This window comes from Gopherus evgoodei, unplaced genomic scaffold (assembly GCF_007399415.2).
Source record: "Gopherus evgoodei ecotype Sinaloan lineage unplaced genomic scaffold, rGopEvg1_v1.p scaffold_35_arrow_ctg1, whole genome shotgun sequence".
NCBI lineage: Eukaryota > Metazoa > Chordata > Testudines > Testudinidae > Gopherus > Gopherus evgoodei.
This window is the reverse complement of record NW_022060027.1, coordinates 5,782,904-5,795,298: the sequence shown is the minus strand read 5'-3', so window position 1 is coordinate 5,795,298 and position 12,395 is coordinate 5,782,904. Positions and strand designations below refer to the sequence as shown.

General features: G+C 61.7%; 1 protein-coding gene across 4 annotated transcripts in view; it reads right to left on the bottom strand.

The window, feature by feature from the left end:
• Positions 1-6,647: 6,647 nt before the first annotated feature.
• The window catches only part of LRRC4B (leucine rich repeat containing 4B), a 53,678-nt gene continuing 47,930 nt past the window's right edge, over positions 6,648-12,395 (bottom strand). For all 4 annotated transcript variants that reach the window (XM_030545175.1, XM_030545174.1, XM_030545176.1 and 1 more), the window contains one exon: positions 6,648-9,456. In XM_030545175.1, the coding sequence (XP_030401035.1) occupies positions 7,457-9,394 (1,938 nt within the window). In that variant the 5' untranslated portion in view covers positions 9,395-9,456 and the 3' untranslated portion in view covers positions 6,648-7,456. The remainder of the gene's footprint in view (positions 9,457-12,395) is intronic.

Genomic DNA, 12,395 nt, shown 5'->3' with positions numbered 1-12,395 from the left:
GCCGCTCCGAGCCCGCCAGCACCTCTGGGCCTGGCCGTTCTGAGCCCCGGCACCTCTGGGCCTGGCCGTTCTGAGCCCCCTGGCACCTTCGGGCCTGGCCGCTCCGAGCCCACCAGCACTTCCAGACCTGGCAGTTCAGAGCCCTGGCACCTTCGGGCCTGGCCATTCCTAGCCCCCCAGCACGTCTGGGCCTGGCCGTTCCGAGCCCCCTGGCACCTCTGGGCCTGGCCATTCCTAGACCCCCGGCACCTCTGGGCCTGGCCGGTCTGAGCCCTCTGGCACCTTCGGGCCTGGCCGCTCTGAGCCCGCCAGCACCTCCGGACCTGGCAGTTCAGAGCCCTGGCACCTTTGGGCCTGGCCGTTCCGAGCCCCCCGGCACCTCTGGGCTTGGCCGCTCCAAGCTGTCAGGCACCTCTGGGCCTGGCCGCTCCGAGGCCCCCGGTACCTCAGGCCTGGCCATTCCTAGCCCCCCAGCATCTCCAGGCCTGGCCAGTCCAAGCCCCCCAGCACCTCCGGGCCTGGCCTTTCCTAACTCCCCGGCACCTCCAGGCTTGGCCAGTTCGAGCCCCCTGGCACCTCCGGGCCTGGCCGCTCCGAGTACCCCAGCACCTCTGGGCCTGGCCGTTCAGAGCCCTGTCACCTTTGGGCCTGGCCGTTCTGAGCCCCCTGGCACCTCCGGGCCTGGCCATTCCAAGCCCTGGCACCTCCGGGCCTGGCCATTCCTAGCCCCCCCGCACCTCCGGGCCTGGCCACTCCGAGCCCCCCAGCACCTCTGGGCCTGGCCGTTCCGAGCCCCCCAGCACCTCTGGGCCTGGCCATTCCGAGCCCCCTGGCACCTCCGGGCCTGGCCGCTCCTAGCCCCCCGGTGCCTCCGGGCCTGGTCGTTCTGAGCCCCCCGGCACCTCTGGGTTTGCTGTCTCAGTTAGGAAAGTAGCCAAATTAAAATTGCTTGAGCTGCGGCCCTGCTTTCCTTGCAAATCAACCTCTGCCCGGCTCCAGATGGGCAGTCGGGAAGCGGCTGCGGGGAGAGGAGGTGGCTGCTGAGCCCAGCACATTCGGAGGGTGAGGGACTGGGGTGCCCCATTCCCGCTTCTACAGGCAGGCGGCTGAGACCACCTCCCCATTCCCACTTTCCCGAAAGGCAGGTGGTGCCTCTGCAGGCCACAAGGTCGCAGGGAGGACACGGCCCAGCCGGTCACTGGAGCATGGGGGGGGCTGCGGAAGGAGGGAGCAGACCCCTGGGGTGGGAGCGAAGTGGGGAGCTGCCCGGTGGAGATACCAGAGATGCTGAGAGTTCCCTTCCTCCCCCCACCACCCGCCCCACCGCCTCAGAGCAGTCTGGTGCCGGGGGCACTCAGGGCCTATTCTGGGGTGGGCGGGGGGGTAGCTCTGACTCAATCTCCCCCAGGCCCAAGTATCCTGCTCCCTGTGCGTCTGTCTGTCCTCCGGACACAGGCACCCATTGAAGAATCCCTCCCCCGCACAACACAACACACACACACAGACACACACACACCGAAACACACTGCTACGCTCAGCACTCACACGCACACACACACACTGCTGTGCTCACTGCAGGCTCACACACACGCACACACACACACAGAGGGACGGACACACACACACGCAGTCCACACACAGAGACACACACACACACACATACCCCCCCACACCCCCACAGGGACGGACGGACACACACACACACACCACACCCCAGCTGGGTTTTGCAGACGACAGGGCCTGCCCCCGGCTGCAGTGTTGCTACCACCTGGAGCCTGTGGCGTTGCCACGGTGATGAGGATCTGCAGCCGCAGTTGCCATGGCGACGGGGATCTGCAGCAAAGAGGTTACCCTGGTGACCGGGATCCACAGTGCTGCCCCCTCCCGGAGTTACCACGACAACTGGGATCCACAGTGATGTTGAGCATCACAGCCCCCTGGCGGGGGGGGGACGTGTGTGTGCGGGGGGGGGTGTCGGCATGGAGAGACACTTACCTCCCCTTACAGCTGGGGCTGTGCCGGGGGGGGAGGGGCAGGGGATCTGCAGAGGGGCCCCAGGGCCCCAAGGGGCAGGCAGAGAGTAGAGCTTGGGGGTCCCACGCTCCCCTGGGAGAAGCCAGTTCCCACCGCACACGGCACCGGCTGCCTGCCAGTGGGAAACGCCTGGCTCCCCGCTGGGAGCCTGCCAGCAGGGATTTAAACATTGTGTCCCCCCCCCCGGGGGGAACCTCTCCCCAGGAGACACAGAAACACACTCCCCAGCCCCTGACCTCCTGCTTCTCCCAGCCCTGGGAATCGCCAGGCCGGCGGGACCGCCCCCAGGCGCTGGGCTGAGATCACTGGGGGGGCTTGTTCCCTTTTGACCTACGCCAGTTTGGGAAGCCAGAGGCCGGAGAACAAGAGCCCCCTTTGTGCTTCCCTCTCCCCGTGCCCCCTGGCCGATTCCTGGCCCGGCTCCGCAGGGACAGACGGGCCTTGAGGTGGTGCCTGGCGGGAGCCAGCAGAGGGGGAGTCATGGGTCAGCACGGGAGGGGCTCTGCCCCCCTGCTCCCAGAGCCAGAGATAGAACCCAGGAGTCTTGGCTCCCAGCCCACCCTGCTCTAACCACTAGACCCCACTACCCTACCAGAGCCAGAGATAGAACCCAGGAGTCCTGGCTCCAAGCCCCCACCCCCCAGCTCGCTGTCTCCCAGTTGACTCTTGCAGAGCTGCGGCACTCATTGCCAGGCTGCAGGCAGTTCCTGGCCGCGCTGCCAGGCCATCGCTTTCCCTCTGCTGGGTTTATGCGACGAGGCAGAGCTCAGAGGGAAAGGAGGCTGCACCCGCCGCACGGCAGCCCAGCCCAGGAGCAGGAGGCCGCGACGCCGCTCGCTGTGCCAGGCTGCAGAGAAGCAAAAGAGATGGTAATAGAGGAAAACATCTGCCACAGAGGAAAACCTCATACCCCCAAAAATCTGCTCCTGGCAGCCCAGCGCCCACCTCGCACTGTGCTAGGGCATCGGGGCCTGGCCTGACCGCCAGGGACCCCCGACCTGCAGTCCAGCACCCCCTAGCCTTGACTTAGGGCATCAGGGCCTGGCTTGACCTCCAGAGGCCCCGACCTGCAGCCCAGCGCCCCCTAGCATTGCCTTAGGGCATTGGGGCCTGGCCTGACCGCCAGGGACCCCCCAACCTGCAGCCCAGCGCCCTCTAGCATTGCCTTAGGGCATTGGGGCCTGGCTTGACCGCCAGGGACCCCTGACCTGCAGCCCAGCGCCCCCTAGCATTGCCTTAGGGCATTGGGGCCTGGCCTGACCGCCAGGGACCCCCCAACCTGCAGCCCAGCGCCCTCTAGCATTGCCTTAGGGCATTGGGGCCTGGCTTGACCGCCAGGGACCCCCGAACCTGCAGCCCAGCGCCCCCTAGCATTGCCTTAGGGCATTGGGGCCTGGCCTGACCACCAGGGACCCCCGACCTGCAGCCCAGCACCCCCTAGCATTGCCTTAGGGCATTGGGGCCTGCCCTGACTGCCAGGGACCCCTGAACCTGCAGCCCAGCGCCCCCTAGCATTGCCTTAGGGCATTGGGGCCTGGCTTGACCGCCAGGGACCCCCGACCTGCAGCCCAGCGCCCCCTAGCATTGCCTTAGAGAATCGGGGCCTGGCCTGATCGCCAGGGACCCCCGAATCTGCAGCCCAGCACCCCCTAGCGTTGCCTATGGGCATCGGGGCCTGGCCTGATCGCCAGGGACCCCCGACCTGCAGCCCAGCGCCCCCTAGCATTGCCTTAGGGCATTGGGGCCTGGCCTGAACGCCAGGGGCCCCGACCTGCAGCCCAGCGCCCCCTAGCATTGCCTTAGGGCATTGGGGCCTGGCTTGACCGCCAGGGCCCCCCGACCTGCAGCCCAGCGCCCCCTAGCATTGCCTTAGGGCATTGGGGCCTGGCCTGATCGCCAGGGACCCCCGAACCTGCAGCCCAGCACCCCCTAGCATTGCCTTAGGGCATTGGGGCCTGCCCTGACTGCCAGGGACCCCTGAACCTGCAGCCCAGCGCCCCCTAGCATTGCCTTAGGGCATTGGGGCCTGGCTTGACCGCCAGGGACCCCCGACCTGCAGCCCAGCGCCCCCTAGCATTGCCTTAGGGAATCGGGGCCTGGCCTGATCGCCAGGGACCCCCGAACCTGCAGCCCAGCGCCCCCTAGCGTTGCCTATGGGCATCGGGGCCTGGCCTGATCGCCAGGGACCCCCGACCTGCAGCCCAGCGCCCCCTAGCATTGCCTTAGGGAATCGGGGCCTGGCTTGACCTCCAGAGGCCCCGACCTGCAGCCCAGCGCCTCCTAGCATTGCCTTAGGGCATTGGGGCCTGGCCTGAATGCCAGGGGCCCCCCGACCTGCAGCCCAGCGCCCTCTAGCATTGCCTTAGGGCATTGGGGCCTGGCCTGAACGCCAGGGGCCCCGACCTGCAGCCCAGCGCCCCCTAGCATTGCCTATGGGCTTCGAGGCCTGGCCTGACCTCAATGGGCCCCAACCAGCAGCCCAGCGCTCCCTAGCGTTGCCTATGGGCATCGGGGTCAGTCCTGGCTGCCAGCGAACACCCCCAGCCATGCTCCCTGCAGCACAGCACCCCCTGGTGTCTCAGTGAGGGTGGGAGCCTGGGGAGGGGGCTGTTAGTGAGGCTGGGGGGGGGATCTTTGGAGCTTTGCACCCGCAGCTCCAAATCCCCTTCCAAGGCGCGAATCACAGCCTAGCCCAGGGGACTGACATTCCCTGTTCTCCGCTCCTGGCCCGCAGCCCCCCGCCTCGCCCACCAAGCACACCTCCTCCCCGCCCCCCCCCCCAAAAAAGCCCTCACTTTGCCAGCCACAGAGAGAGGGCGGCCTACGGGAAGATTCTCCATAGCAACGCCGCTCACCATGGCGACGGGGGGATGCTGCTGTCTGGATAAAATACATATATTCTGTGAAGGAAACAGGAGTGTGTGGGTATCCCATAATACTCAGCTCCCCTTCCCTGGGATCCCACCCCACCGACTGGATAGATAGATAGATAGATAGATAGATAGATAGATAGATAGATAGATAGATAGATAGATAGAGGGGGTGGCTGGAGGGGGGGGTGGATGGAGATAGACAGACATCAGGAAATAGGTGGGGGGGGGACTGGAGAAACACAGAGCACCCCCCATGGCCAGCGCTCCTGCCCCGCTCCCCACAGCGCCCCCTGCTGGGAGAGGCCGGGGATGGCATCAGCGGGAGCTCCCCCACACGGAGATTTCTCCCACTCGCTGGCATGCAGCACCTCTGAGGCTATTTTCCTTTAGTCCCAAATTCCCCATCCCTCCCTCCGCCCCTGGCCTGTGACGCGTGGAAAACCCAGTTTCACTCCACAAACACAGTCTAAACGCAGCCCGGAGCCTGGTGTCACAACTTGTGGTGCGGGATGGGGGCTGGGGCAAGGCTGGGGGCTGGGTCTGACTGTCCCCTTCCGAACTAGGGGTACATTGCAAAGGTCACCCCTAGAGCCTGCCCCCCCCCCAGACAGCATCTCCACAGCTCCCTGCCCTAATCCATCTCCACCCCCTAGCCCCAGGGAGGGGGCAGCAGACCCACTGCCTCCCAGCATAGACCCCCACCCTGCCCCGAGCAGAGCAGATCCAACCGCCTTGGACAATCCTCGCTCTGCGAGCCCCAAACTCCCAGCAAGGCACGGGCCCCTCACAGAACAGCCTCCCTGGCTGTGTCATGCTAGCCAAGCAGCTGGGAGCCCCAGGACTCCTGGGTTCTCTCCCCAGCTCTGGGAGGGGAGGGGGATCTAGTGGTTAGAGCGGGGGGGGGGGCTGGGAGCCAGGACTCCTGGGTTCTCTCCTTCCACCTGAGTAGTAAAGGAGATGGGGGGGGCTAGTCCAGTGGCAGGTCCCTGGGGTCAAACCTGCAGCACAGTTGGGAGCTGGGAAATTGCTAATAACCCCACACACACTGGGCATCACCCCACATCCTGCACAGCCCTCCTTGTCTCACCCTGACCCCCCTCCACACACACACTTTGCAGGTCTTCCCCCCAGCCACTTCGAGAGGGTTGTTTTGCCTCCATTGGCTGGGACTCCCCGAAGGCAGCTCCCTGGCTGAAGTGTGTACGCTTCCCCTCTCACCAGGGGGGCGACGAGAGAGAAGAGACACCCAGCCTAGGCAGACCCTCTCCTCTTCTCTGGTGGCCCCATGGGGAACGGAGCATTTCCCACTGCAGGCCTCTGTGTGTGAGGGCAGCTGTGGGCGCATGCATCCGGTGCGGGGGGGTGCTGAGGGAGGTAGGTGTGAGGGTGGGCGTGCGAGCTGCTGCGTGTGAGTGGGCGTGCGAGCTGCTGCGTGTGAGGGTAAGCCTGTGAACGGCTGCGTGTGAGGGTGGGCATACGAGCTGGTGCATGTGAGGGTGGGCGTGCAAGCCAGTGCATGTGGCTGGTGCACACTCCCTCCTGCCCTCATCCTCCCTCCCCTTCACCCCCCCCCCCGCCAGCTCTCGGAGAGACGCTTGTAAACACCTTTATGGATTTTATTAAAATAGGAAACTCGGACGAGACCCAGAAATGGTTGGGATCACAGGCTCCGGGGGAGGGGGGCAGGAGTGCACCCCCTGCAACCCCCCCCTCCCGGCTCCCCCCTTCCCAAACCCCGCCCCTCCCCAGATTATTACAAATTAAAAAATACCTCTGCTCTGCGTTTCGCGCGGGGAGCAAGGGCTGGGGTGCCCGGAGTCACATAGTCATTAAAAAACCCCACAGCCTGTGCCAGCCATGGCCCTATGGCTGAAAATAGACTCTCGACCGAAACAGCCGCTACCACAAAATAATATTTTGTCGTACCCTCCCCTCCCCCACTACCTCTTTCTCTGCCGGGTTTTTTTCCACCCTCCCGCCCCACCCCGTTTAATCCCACGACCACCAAAAAAAAAAATTATTCCAGGGTTGGTTGGTTGGTTGGGTTCCTTTTTTTCGCTTTTAGTAACCTGGCATCCCAGGCGGGGCCGGGAATGCCCAGTGGTATCAAAAGAGTTTCAAGTTTCGGGGAGCGGGGCGGGCAGGGGTGACACAACTTCCTGGCCTTTGATTGGGGTGGGGAGGGGGGGGGAACGCAGACATCTCAGTCAACTGGGCACTGAGAAAACTGCCAAAATAAAAGCCAAAGGGTAAACCAGAGAGAGGTGGAAATTTCAGGGCAGGGGAGGGACAGACAGGTAGGGAGGGGGACAGGGCAGGGGGGACACAGAGGCAGTTGGGGTGGGAGCCAGGAATTGGGGGGACCTTCCGGGGGGGGACATGGCGTCCAACGGGAGCCGATCCGTCGTGGGCGGGTTGGGGGGGTCTCTCTCCCCGGAGGCATTTCCCCGCTCCCTCTCCCGTGGCAGGCCGCCGGGGGGCAGGCGGGCGGGCCGCGTGGTCGGGGCGGGCGGAGGGGGGAAGGCAGGCCGCGAGGGGCGTCCCCGTCCTCAGATCTGCGTCTCCTGCACGTTCTCCTTTGAGCTGCTCTTGTACAGCAGAGGTTCGTGGATGGAGTTCAGCAGCGGGTTCTTGGCGCACGCCAGGGCCCCCGCGTTGTTGTTGTAGTGGGCCTTGAAGGCCGCGTAGTGGTTGAGGTGGTCGTGCTCCAGGGCCGGCAGGGCCAGGTGGCTGTCGCCGGGGGCGCCAGCGGCAGCCGGCAGCTCGTCCTCCACGTTGATGATCTCGATGGTGCGGGTGGGGCCGTGGTGCTTGTGGAACTGGTGCTGCTTGCGCAGCTTGTAGAAGACGATCAGCATGACGGCCGCCATGAAGGTGATGGCCACGAAGCAGCCGATGATGATCTTGGTGGTCTTCATCACGTCGTCCAGGTCCTTCATGCCGCCCTCGGCCGCGTCGGTGATGGGCACAGTGTAGGGCTTCTCCGTGGAGTGGGTGGAGCGGGGCGTCAGGGAGGTGGTGGAGTAGGTCACGTCCCAGCCCACGGCGGGCGTGGGGCCCGGCTCCTTCTTGGTGGGCAGCGCGTCCTCCTGGGCCGTCTCCAGCGTCTCCACGGTGACGGTGGTGAAGTAGGTGTAGCCGGTGGCGGCCGGGTCCATGGCCGAGACGTTGAGGGTGGCCGAGGCCGTGGTGTTGCCGGCCGAGTTGGTCACCATGCAGGTGTACTGTCCCGTGTCCTGCACCGTCACATTGGTGAAGTTGAGCGTGCCATCGTGCAAGACGGAAATCCGCACCCGGTACGAGCCGTGCGTCATCAGCGTCCCGTTGGGCGTCAGCCAGTTGACCGAGGTCATGGAGGTGCCCGTCCGGCACTTCAGCTCCGCCGCCATCCCCTCCGTCACGTTGAGGTCGGTGGGCGGCTCGACGATGACCGGCGCGTAGCAGGTGAAGTGGCTCTGGTCCAGCTCACCGATATAACGCCCCTTGAGGTTGGCCGGGGCGTGGCAGCGGGCACAGCAGGTGGTGTTGTTGGGCACCGTCTCCTTCAGCCACCAGCTGAGCCAGAGGACGTCACAGTTGCAGTGCCAGGGATTGTGATTCAGGTGCACCCGCTCCAGCCGGTGCAAAGGGGTGAAGAGGTCATGGGGCAGCGACATGAGGTTGTTGTGGGACAGGTTCAGCTCCTCCAGCGACTTGAGGTCATCGAAGGCGTTGCGCTCGATGGTGGACACCTGGGCGTGCATCAGCCACAGCTTACGAAGGCTGGTGAGGCCCTGGAAGGAGCCGGGGCGGATCATGTCCAGCCGGTTACCCGACAGCTCCAGCTCCTCCAGCCGCACCAGCGCCGTCAGGTTGGGGATGTCCTTGAGGTTGCACATCCCCAGATTCAGGTACCGCAGGTTCACCAGCCCTTCGAAGGCCGCCTCGGAGATGTACTCCAGCCTCTTGAGCTCGCCCAGGTCCAGGCGGCGCAGGGAGGGCACCCGGTTGAAGGCGTAGGACGGGATGCTCTCGATGGGGTTGTTGCGCAGCCACAGCTCCCGCAGTTTGGAGAGGTACTCAAAGGCCTGGGTGGGCACCGTGGCCAGGCGGTTGTCGAAGAGCTCCAGCGTGTTGAGGTTGGGCAGGCCGTTGAAGGCGCCCACCTCGATCTTGCGGATCAGGTTCTTGCTTAGCTGCAGGATCTCCAGGTGCCGCAGGTGCTTGAAGGTGTCGGTTTTGATGAGCTGGATGTTGTTCTCCTGCAGGTTGAGGTACCGGGTGTTGATGGAGATGCTCTCCGGCACCTCCACCAGCTCCCGGCGCGTGCAGATCACCCGGCTGGCCTGGTTGCTGCAGGAGCAGGCGGCCGGGCAGGAAGTAGGCGAAGCTCCGGCCCACGCCAGTGAGGGCAGCCACAGGGCCAGCAGCAGGACTGGCTTCCAGAGCATCCTAGAGGGACGGGGAGGCGGCAGCCCCCTCCGGGAGCAGCAACGGGGGGCAGCCATGTCCAACGTTCATGCTTTAATGGGCAAAACCTCCTCTGGGCAGGCTCTTGAATACCTAGAGACTGGAGACACAACGGAAGAGAGAGAGATTCGTTAGCATCATCCCTGCACCACGGGGACCATCCCCACAGGGAGAGAGACCAGGTTACATCGTCCTTGGGCCCCAGGACCCGACCCCAGTGGGAGAGAGACCAGGTAGCATAGTCCCGGGGCCCTGGTTGAATTTACCCCTCCATCATATATGCCCTGTGGATCACAGGCCCATCTTTTTGTGCCTCAGTTTCTAGTTGAAGTGCAGGGACCGTGCTGGGTTCTGGGGCTGGGGAGGGGGGGTACATGAAAGGCCCAGTTACTCTGGCAGGGGGGTCACATAAGGGGCAAGCTATAGTTAGCCTGAGACGTGGGGTGAGGGCCGCATCACGTCCCTCAATGGCCCAGTGACCTTTCTCCCCCACTCGCCACAATGCTGAGGTCAATATCGCAACAGGATCCACAATTCCCTTGGGGCTAAAATGACCTGCAACAATATTTCCTCCCTCCGCCGTCCCCTTTGTTAATAAACAAACACAAAATTTCCCTCCGTGAACAGTTTGCAAAGGCCCCAAACTTTCCCCCTCTAAATCCTTATGGAAACCTGAACACGCCCCCCCAATACAGTTTTGGAATCCCAAAGTTTCTTGTTTCCGCATTTAAAAAAATGGAAAATTTTCGATGGAACTTGGGAGAAACCAAACCTGAAGTGTTTTGAATTTCCCAGAACGAGTGACTGGCCAGTCGTGGGCAGCTGCGTCGCACAGAGGAACCAGGACTGCGACGGGGGCTAATCCAACGCCCAGGACGGTCACGTCCCAAGCCGGAAAACGCCTGGCTTCCCCCCTAGGACCAGGGCGGTGTCCCTCTTCGAACCCCCAGCGCTAACTGGTTTGCCTCTGAACAATCCCGTGACTCTTGCTGAATTCTTGGCTTCAAATGCCTCCAGCCCCACAGATGACCCATAGCTTGATAGCGTTGAGGGCCAGAAGGAATCGTCCAAGCATCCAGGAGGTCTTGGATATCACAGGCCATGAGATCTCGCCCGGTTACCCCATTACTGAGACCAAAGTCTTGACCTGCGGTTCTCAAACGGTGGGTCGTGACTCCGTTTCGAGCAGGGGGCTGAGGCCCCGAGCCCCCAGCTGAGTGAGACCAAAGCATCTCACTCCCCAAGGGACTACACTATTGTGCGCCACAGTGCCCCGTCTCCTCCTCTTGCCCTCCCCAGCCCCTACTGAGACACAGACAAGACACACGGGATAACAACCAACCAGACCAACCCACGGTAGAGCAGCAACCCTTCAGTAACAACCGGCTCTGCACAGGGTATATCGCAACAACTACCCCACCACACAGTGTATGTATACCAGCAACCCGACATTAGCCATCATCCCCACACCCAGCACACAGCAACACCCTGCCACGGGAACAATCGTGCTCACGCAAGAGGTATATAGCATGACCAGGAAGCACATGTGAAAAATCGGGACAAGGGGTGGGAGGTAATAGGAGCCTATATAAGAAAAAGACCCTATAAAATCGGGACATCTGGTCACCCTAGACGTATAGCAACACCTTAATATTAACACCTGTCCCCAGGCAGGATGTAGAGTAACAACCGTGGAGTAAAAATCATCCCCCCACACACAGCAGACCATCGACTCTCAGACTTCCCCCAGCAACACTCCATAACGAACCGTACACACACACACACACACACACACTATAGCAACATCTTACATTAACAAGCATCTCCACAAACAGCATTTAGCAACAATTCTACATTAACAACCATCACTGCAGTATGTAGCAACATCTCTACAGCAGCAAACGCACGCACGCACGCACACACACACACACACACACACACACTATAGCAACATCTTACATTAACAAGCATCTCCACAAACAGCATTTAGCAACAATTCTACATTAACAACCATCACTGCAGTATGTAGCAACATCTCTACAGCAGCAAACGCACGCACGCACGCACGCGCACGCACGCACACACACACACACACACACACAGAGTGCATATCGGCGGCACACAGTGCATATTGACTTCTTAGCAATATAAGCCATCTCTATATCCTGGGTTACAGAAACAATCTGCCCTTAAATACCGTCACGGGGGGCGGGGGCAGGAGTATAGCAACATTCCTACAATATCAACCGTTCCCCTGGATATTGCACAGAAGCAACCACACGTTAACCACCACCACACCTACAGTGTGGAGCAGCAATCCGACATTAATAACTATCCACACACACAGGGGATAGCAACATCCGTCCCATAGCAACCCTCCCCACATGGACTGCAGAAAAACCACCCTATACTACTAACCAGCCCCATACACAGTGTTTAGCAACAGCTCTACAGTAACGCACATTTGCACACACAGTACAACCCAACATTAACAACCATACACACACGATGTAGAGCAGCAAACCTACATTAACAACCAACCTCACGTGCCACATGGTAACAACACTACCTTAACAGCCGTCTCCACACACAATGTGTCGCAACAATCCTACGTCAACCAATGCACCACAGGTGTCAATGGTGCAACAGCCACACAACAACCACTACCCCTCACACACACATGATCTAGCAACATTCTTGCAGGAACAACCTTGCCCACACAGTGTGTAGACCAACCATTGTTCTTTAACAAACCTCTTCACACACCACACATAGCTACAACCCTATTTCACAGCCACTAGTTGACACTGTTTATTACCCCATCTTCCAAGAATAACGGTCCCCACAGTGCATTGTAGCAACCCCTATACAACCAACCATCCACACTCGGTGTGTAGTGACCATTTTAATTAACAACCCATTGCACATCGTGCCTGGGCCCCGGGGCCCATCCCCTCAATCGGACAGTAACAACCCTCTCCACGGTGTGCTGCAACAACCCTGTACATACGGAGCCTGGTCGACACACACAGCGCAGAT